Raw genomic sequence first — 9344 nt, 5'->3', positions numbered from 1 at the left:
TTAATTTTAACTAAATTTAATTGAAAAATATATATTTATTTAAACCTACTAATTTATTATTCAATTTAACAGTTGCACGTATTGGCAATTAGAATTCAATTATATTTAAAATTCGCGGTTGCTGGACTGTTACATATGGCGGATTTAGGTAACCAATGAAAAATCGCTCTTGTTGCAGGGTCTCTAGCTGCAAACGGCAATAAGCGCATCGCTTCGGCGCGATCCGCGCCGAGTAAACATTCGTCGTAGAGTGTCGCCGCGTGCGAGATAGACGTAGTGTGTGCACGCGTGCGTCAAGTATCGCTGTTCGCAAGAGTTAACGGCAATCGAGCGAGCGCGCTTTCCGTAGAACGAAACGAGGTGTAAGTGTGTATTACGTGCGAATTTTCCGCAAATTCGTTCGTTCGAAACTTCGAGAAGCCGCCACGACGGATTCGTCCGTCGCATTTCTCCATCGCTACCGCCGTCGCCGTCGTCATCGTAGTCGTCGTCGTCGTCAACATTCGTCAGTAGTTGGCGCTCGAAAATCCGGAATGGCAACTGGGTGGAATCGCGGGTGAAGCGGCGCGGGACGGCGATGCGCCGCGATGCGAGATTGATTCGGGATCGATCCCTCGTCGCCGTTGGCGCGTTTCGCGGAATCGCAGCACCCGTCCCGGTGCTCCGCGCGCGCGCTCGGGTCCGGGCTAGGGGCCCTCGGCAGTCGAACAGCGCAATCGATAACCCCGCTGGCGCTTTTTGTGCTGGGCGAGCGATCGTAATGGCGAGAGCGTGGCGTCGATCGACGATAGGCGGCGAGAGTGGGAGACAGTGGTAAAAACAATGCTGAATCGCCGGGGAGTCGCGCGTAAGTGTTACATACAAGACGTTTACGAGGCGGAGCGCGGTGCACGCACCGATTCGGGGAAGGGTGTAGTCTCAGCGTGCGCTTCCGGCGCGTCAGATTCCTTTTTTTCTCTCTCTTTCTCTCTCTCTCTCTCTCTCTCTCTCTCTCTCTCTCTCTCTCTCCTTAGCCTTTTTTTCCTCTTCTACGCCGTGGCAAGATACGTTCGACGAGAGCGCTGGCTCCGCCGCGCGGTTAACCGCGCGCGCGACGTTAGCCGGACCATCTTGCTCCGCATTTGAAAATCGCGTCATCCGCAAAATTGAATTCATTCCTACGAAGAGCGTCGCTAAATAAATGTAACGATGGGTAGTTTTGGAGTAGGATACGGGGGTGAATTCGCTTTTGCGTATACCATCGAAGTCGACAAGTTTTTAATATCCGATTGAATAAATATTTTTGTAATTGAAATTCGGGTAATTTTCGTCAAACCAACGTACTCGGAGTGCATTAGACGTTCGAACTTGGAACTCATGATTGTCGTCTGAAAACAAGTTACAATATTTATGGGTTTATATTTTGCTCTTTGTCAGCGAGTTGACGCAGCGGTGGGAGGAGGCTTGCCGAAATTCGCATTCCTGTAAAAATAGCATCGCAAAAATTCGGATTGTCGACCGACGAATTCGCGCTTTGTCCAGCACCGTTGCCACCGTGGCGCGCGATAGAAGAAACTCTCCAGTTCTTGACTCTTGTCGGAGCGTAGTGACCCCTCAACATATTCCTGTGGTGGTGTGCACTGTTTACAATTTACACAGATGTTTTCGTTAAACGGTTTGTTCTTGTCCATCAGCCTGCTGTAAAAAAATTGCTATATGTCTACAAGTTTATATGCCAGTTCCAAACGATCTAATTTATTGTTAGAGGGATGCTCTTAGCAAGATATTATCAGTGGTTTGCCATTGCTTTCCGAGAAGTAGCAATCGAATAAAATCAGATGTTTCTGATCAGTTGAATTTGAACTCGGATCTTCAGCACAGAGATGCATGACTCTTTGCACCATGATCACTACAACAGAAGAAAACTTCTAAATTTAATTGTTTGGAAAGTAGAAAAGTTTTTAAATCAAAATATAAATTAGACAATACACGAATTTTTGAATACATTATTATTCGTGCAAATATTTCAAATAATTTAAAAATTTTCTAAAAATTTGAAACTTGCTGAATCACATATGTATCCATTTTTGTAATTTGAGAAGTTGACTTGATTGAAAATCTCAAAAAAACAAAAATTGGATTATGTATATAAAATTACTTTTTTCAAGAATTTGAAGAAAGGAGTATCCACTGAACTTGTTTCACATAACTATGGTATAAAGTAGAATTATTTCACTTTTTAGCACTTCTCATAAATTAAGAAACATTGTCACTGTGATTTCAGATTGCTGACAAAGTCTTTATAGATGTGTGCAAGGATATTATTCATATCCATTGCTCTTAATTGATACATTGGCTTTTAAATATGGATGATGAAGAAGGGGCTTCAAGTTCTGGACCTATGTCTTCGTTAAACAGTTTGTTCTCCTTCACCAGCCCCGCTGTGAAAAAATTGCTTGGCTGGAAGCAAGGTGACGAGGAAGAGAAATGGGCTGAGAAAGCAGTGGATTCGTTAGTGAAGAAATTGAAGAAGCGCAAAGGCGCGATTGAGGAACTGGAACGGGCGCTGAGCTGCCCCGGGACACCGAGTAAATGCGTAACGATTCCTAGAAGCTTGGATGGCAGATTGCAGGTTTCACATCGCAAGGGCTTGCCACATGTGATATATTGTAGAGTTTGGCGATGGCCGGATCTGCAATCGCATCACGAATTGAAGCCATTAGAGCTGTGTCAGTATCCGTTCTCTGCCAAGCAGAAGGAAGTCTGCATCAATCCTTACCACTACAAAAGGGTAGAGAGCCCGGTACTGCCACCGGTATTGGTTCCTAGACACTCGGAATATGCTCCTGGCCATTCCTTGTTGCCATTTCAGCAGCTGGCTGATCCGAGCATGCCTCATAATGTGGCCTATTCATCCAGCGGTTTCAATGCCGGTTCCACAAGCGGTGTCAATCCGACGTCGCCCATGTCCTCTGTCGGCTCCGTGCCCAGTCCAGGGAGCACAACTTTGCCAAATCCTCAGAGCCCGTATGGTACCAATGGATTACCAGAGACCCCGCCGCCAGCGTACTCTCCGCCCGAAGATGGTTCTCAGACCGGACAAACCACGTCGTCGGATTCTGTTCCGATGGACACAAGCACGTCAATTGAATCGGCCATACCTGTATGTTACCAAGAACCATCTTACTGGGCTTCGATCGCTTATTACGAGCTGAATTGTCGAGTGGGCGAGGTGTTTCATTGTCACTCGCACTCCGTAATTATTGACGGCTTTACAAATCCGAGCAACAACTCCGATCGCTTCTGCCTGGGACAGTTGTCCAATGTAAATCGAAATTCTACAATAGAGAATACAAGGCGGCACATAGGCAAAGGAGTGCATCTGTACTATGTCGGGGGAGAAGTTTATGCCGAATGTCTCTCGGATTCTGCGATATTTGTACAATCTAGGAATTGTAATCACCATCATGGCTTTCATCCCAGCACAGTTTGTAAAATTCCACCGGGATGCTCATTGAAAATATTCAACAATCAAGAATTTGCCCAGCTTCTGTCGCAGAGTGTGAACCATGGGTTTGAAGCTGTCTATGAATTAACGAAGATGTGCACTATAAGGTAACTTCATTCACAATATTACAATAAGAAATTTTTCTAATATAATAAATGTATAATTACATTTACGACTTTCATTGCCAGAATGTCTTTCGTGAAGGGATGGGGTGCGGAATACCATAGACAGGATGTTACATCGACTCCTTGTTGGATCGAGGCTCATTTGCATGGACCTTTGCAATGGTTAGACAAAGTGTTGACGCAAATGGGTCCTCCCCACAACGCCATAAGTTCGGTGTCATAAGCAAATGGAATGTTCCAATAATATTGTGCAGTAACGTTAATATTACTGGAACATTTGTGCTACCTGGAAATATGCACGCATCACAGAAATTTATTTTAAGCCATTCTGCATAAGACATAAAACGCGAGTCGCAAGTCATAAACACGACAGCTAATCAGAAGTTTCAATGGTATTTAACACTTCTGATTGTTGCGTCCTCATCTTATGTAGAATGTCTTAAGGGGATGCTAAAGACGTCAGTTTTATCGACTAAACGGTGACTTCCGCACATACGATTTACAAAATATCATTATACTACGTCAATATCTGTATGTATCGCATATATTGTTCTTTGCGTGCCATACGTTTGTCAGTGTTTAGGATTGTCTCTTCTGCATACATCCGTAGATATATGGGTCCTACAGTTTTAACAGTTTCTACAGTTAAAACTGTAGGTTTCCGAACGGTTTATTAGAAGAGACTTTCCTGGGCAGATTTAGAATTATACTGTTTAAACCTGAAACTTTGGCATGGAAAGCAAATTTGCAACTCCTTATGCCCACATCGCATACATATAGATAAACTTTTTGCATCAAATTAAGTGTCTAAATCCAATTCTAAGAATTCGTCGTCGTTTCTTCGTGTAATCTACATGTCTGGACTTCAATTTTGTAATTATAGACTGTCGAGCTTTTATATTAAGCAAATATTGATTTAAGAAAAATGATAAAAAGATCTAAATTAAACATTTTTTCCGTTCTCAAAAAATGTACTGTAGACAGAAATCCGTGCTGTAGACATAAATTAATGTATATACTTTAATTTTGGAAAGGGATTTCTAAAAAAAGTATATATACGAAAATTTGTCATAAAGTTATCGCGTTTTTTCGAATAAAACAGAACTTTAGGAATCCCCTTTAAAAAAAGGACAATTAGTCTCGACTTTTAAGAGTTTATAAATATATATATATAGGCTATATTTGCCATATGAGAGTTATGAAAACTATACACAGACGAAATACAATTACAGTAAGTTGTCCTATGTTATATTTACATTAAAATATATGAAAAAAAATGGTAATGAAATGAATGAGAGAGATGTAATATTTGAAAGAAATATAAAAACTTATAAGAAGTTGCGCAAAAGAAAGATATTTAACGGTAATCTCTGAAAATTATCGTGATTGTGGAATGTACACACTGTAACTCTTCTGGCTGTTACATAGGGACAGAATTATATATATAATTACATATATAATTTTATATATATATATATATATATATATATATATAGAGAGAGAGAGAGAGAGAGAGAGAGAGAGAGAGAGTTAGTAATGATATATATATATATTATATATAAAAAGAAATATTTTTCAAATCTATGCATCAGTCTAATACTTTATTTTATATGGAAACTTATTGTGGAAGTATTTGTCAGTGTCATGCTAGAAACAAAATCCTTTTAATTGAAGTCTTAGACAATTTTAAGATTTAATGTGATTGAAAAAGATGCATATATAATTGAAATTGCTTGAAAGAGCAATGAAGAAAGTAAATTCTCTGAATTATGAGAGGTGAAAAGAAAAGATATTTTCTGTCGTTTGAATTAAGCATAATCTAATGATTATGTCTGTTAAGTTATGTGTGTGCTTTAAAGTACATTTGCATATATATAGATCTACTCAAATTTGTCATTAAATTACTTATGATTACGGGCTTTTATTGATGAACGATGCGATCTATATTTCATTGTAAGACATTGGACGTTGATCTCACGTTGACTGTTGGTAAAGTTAACTGCGTCCGATGATATATTGAAACGACAAACTCGCTAATCTATAGAAAGATCTATGATTCACGGCTTGCGCTCCATCTCTGCGTACATTACACTGCATTGTACTTTTCTCGATTATCGTATTGTGCGATTCAATGCTTTTTCCGTATAACAATTCCTAAGAACAGTACACGATTAGGTAAGTTTTATGTGTTATAAATATATGAAATTTTATGTGTTGTACATATTTCTTTGATGAGAATTGTCATACACACGTATATACAAGTGTGTGCGTGTACGTATGTGTGTGTGTAATGAAAAGAAGTCATCTATTAGTAAGTTTATACATTGCTTGAAAAGAGTTTACCAGTCGATTGGAATTAAGCTTGATATTACGTTTGTTACTTTTTTACATTACAAAAAGTGCCAAAAAGAATAAAATATTCGCATATGTTTAATTTACGCACTGTGATATTTCATCAAAAAATGCAATTCTTTCATTGTATTTAATCATGTTTCCAAAGTTTTAAATCGATTGTCTCGAATGAGTACATCAATTTTACCGAGTGTCTTAAAAGCCGTCAGATATTAACAGTGCCTAATTATATAGACAATACCATCTTGTTTCACTGCCATTTGCCTGTCACTGATTTTGCCGATGTGTGCCTAGCTGTGATTCTTTGCTATTCAATTTGGCAAATTTGGTGATAAACAGAAGAAAGTACGAAAGGGGAACAAGGCTTATTTGGCTAATAGCATTATAATTTTTCCATAATAGACAAAAAAGTATTAAGAGATAAGCTATTTGCTTAATTAAGTGATAAAGAATAAGGTGTAACTTATAATTGGATACAATTGGAATAGGATGTTTGGTACAAACGTAAAACAGAATTTACTCGATATTAAAATAATGTGGTACAATTGCGCTAATTGCACAAGTGATGGAGACAATAATTGACAACCACAAGAAAAATAGAGTAAAATATAAGATACTTTCAGCCTGTTCTGAGGAAAATTTATTGTTCAATACAACTAATCTGATCGAATTTTGTACGCGAAGGAACCGATCAGTATTCTGTATTAGAAGATAAAACTGTAAAAGTAAGTAGGAAAAAAATGCCATATACTTTATAATCATTTCTTTCTAAATCTTTCTACGAATTGGTTCCTTTCTGCAAGATGTGATCTGATATTGTCTGGAATTTTCAAGAAATGCACACGAATTAGAGATCTTTTTTAGCGATTGTAATTTGCGTCGATGAACTATTGATTAAGAATGATGTTACGAAATCTTTTCAGCACGTTAAGCTCTGTCACGTTGGAAACGTGCACGATGCATTATATTAAGATGTGCGTGTACATGAAGAGTGTCTTATACGCAAGATTATACTTGCAGCTTATATTTCACGTTATCACATCGTTTTCTTGCTAACTGATTATCAATATAGATTAGTCGCGAAGCCCGTTTACAAAACAGTTTTGCCCAAGCCCTTGAGCCTAATCTTCAAAATGAGGCGTACTTAAGTCTGCGAGAAATCGACTTCAAACTTAATGCTCTCAAGGATCGATGGAACACTATACCTTTGTTGCGTGCCGCCCAAGTTTGTGCCTTTGGCTGCCTTTTATATTATGTAGTTATACAAGTGTCATGATATATACAATTTTTAAAAATGTATAATAGCAGGAACGTGTGAAAGGGGTGAAATATGTATTTAAAAGTGCATAGATGTTTTTCCTTCCGAGAGGAGAAGAATTGTACAAGAATTCCCTCGATTGTTCACGTGTAAAATAAATGTACAGCTCTTTATTTGCATTGTAATGTCACACACTGTAGTATACGTATAGCTATGCATTAATCAGATGTAGTTGCCTGATATCGAGTCTTGTTTGTTTAACATATTTGTCTAATGATTACAGTCGTGCGATGTGAATCAAAATTTTGCAATCGAGCTACCTTGGAGAAGATAATTCTCTCGTGCCTTGGAAATATATAGAAGAAACTGAGCGCGTCTACAATGATGCTTGTACAACATGCTGCAAACGGCCAATCGACACGTCACTGACTCTTATCGTTTTAAATATAAACATGAATATTTTTTATATATTAACACGTAATATACATATTTCTTATTAATCTATTACATATGTATATAACTTACATTATATATATGTAAACACACACACATACACACACAAATCATTTTTAGATCAAAGAATGCTCCAGACGCCCACTCGTTGAAATAGAAACGCTCGGTTCCTTTTATAGAAAAGCCGTCTATTAATGTAAAGGCCGTGAAGAATAAATAGATGAACGATTGAAGAGTGTGCGATTTGGAAACGGGCTTTCGCGACATATTCCGCACGTCAATGACTGTAAATATATTAAATCTCGTTAGTCGTGTCGAGAGCACGTCTCTCTTCAGAATCCATTCCACGTTATGTACCGTTAGAGAAGATAACTGCGGGTTTCTTTCTTTTTCCTTTTCCCTTTGCGCGAGATTTCCCCAAGAGACGCTCATGTGGCTGCATCGTGTTCGCGACTATCAGCGACGATGTAGGCACACGAGCCCTCCTGTACCTCTATACAGCCACTTCTGCGAGAAAATAGGACGTAGTTATCGTAAGACTATACGAAATTGACGCGCGTTAGCTGCCAAGCACGGCATGCAGTACATCCTTATTTCGCACGTTCTTCCTTTCTTTATGGTGAAAAAGACATTTTATGTACAGAAATGATATTTTAGTTGTACATACATACATATATCTAAAATGTATGTTTGTATGTATATGTATATGATGTAGTGAAGAAATGGTAGAAAATCTTTGTGTTATATGTGACATATTACATGATAAGAGATTAGGCTCTTAATGAAAAACTAGTATAAATGGTTGGCTTAGTTAAACAGATCTGCGTATGCAGAGTGCGTACTTTGTTACCATGGAAAAAAAAAATGAATGAAACATGTCCCAGCACTCTGATCGAGCGCTCTGCGTACCGATAAGATTTTCCGTCGTTGCTTGGCGAAATTTTTAGCTAGCCTATCAGGATTATGCATTCGCGGAACACCGGATTTCTTAGGATAAATTTTTCGTAATCAACTGTGTATCGTTCGGCATGTAAAGAAATTATCCGCTCGGTCACGTTTACGCGCCCTCACCTGTGCTGTCTACGCATGCATTTCTGGTAATCGTTGTCTTGTGCAGCTCTACCAAGTACGAAATAAAATTAATACCTACCTGTGTATCTACATTGAATATGATGCTCTTTACGCAATTACGCGATTTACCAATCCATTCCTCTCAGATCCTCTTGATGCATTGCAGTAAATTTTAGCAAAATTAAATTTAACATAAGTTCGATATTTCTGTAAAGCCTATATTAGAAAATCATATTGATCATATTGAAGATTAAGGATTAAAATTCAACAAATCAGAACCAGAATTAAAATTAACCCTCAAGTTAAAAAAGATGGTACCTTCTTCATACTATCACGAGTTTCTTGATTTTGATTGTTTTTTCATTCGTTTAAAATAGTTAAAAAAAATCTCAAAAAATTCATGAATACTTTTACGTTTCTAAAACAAAGTCCGTATTTCAGTTTGGAAAAAAAAATGTATAAATTATGAGAAACTTATAGATAAAAATAAAGATAAAAAAAAAAAAAATATATATAAAAAAATATATATATATATATGCAGATTAGAAGCTTTATAAAACCAATTTTCTACTTGTATTCTTTTTTTTTTAATCTCATT

At 37.8% G+C, this 9344-nt stretch overlaps 1 protein-coding gene across 2 annotated transcripts; it reads left to right on the top strand.

Annotated features, from left to right (window-relative positions):
- The first annotated feature begins 230 nt into the window (after window positions 1-230).
- Window positions 231-8843, top strand: LOC105202416 (protein mothers against dpp). 2 transcript variants are annotated; one of them, XM_011170928.3, is made up of 3 exons: window positions 231-847; window positions 2264-3594; window positions 3676-8843. In XM_011170928.3, exons 2-3 carry the CDS (start codon window positions 2345-2347, stop codon window positions 3833-3835), a joined length of 1410 nt encoding a protein of 469 aa, XP_011169230.1. In that variant the 5' UTR covers window positions 231-847; window positions 2264-2344; the 3' UTR covers window positions 3836-8843. The 2 variants fall into 2 exon arrangements, with proteins under 2 accessions (XP_011169230.1, XP_025987786.1); XM_026132001.2 differs by lacking the exon at window positions 231-847 and adding an exon at window positions 1417-1654.
- The last annotated feature ends 501 nt before the right edge of the window (window positions 8844-9344 follow it).

The sequence above is a fragment of the Solenopsis invicta genome, chromosome 16, assembly GCF_016802725.1.
Source record: "Solenopsis invicta isolate M01_SB chromosome 16, UNIL_Sinv_3.0, whole genome shotgun sequence".
Classification (NCBI taxonomy): Eukaryota; Metazoa; Arthropoda; class Insecta; order Hymenoptera; family Formicidae; genus Solenopsis; species Solenopsis invicta.
This window is presented reverse-complemented; position numbering and strand designations above follow the sequence as displayed.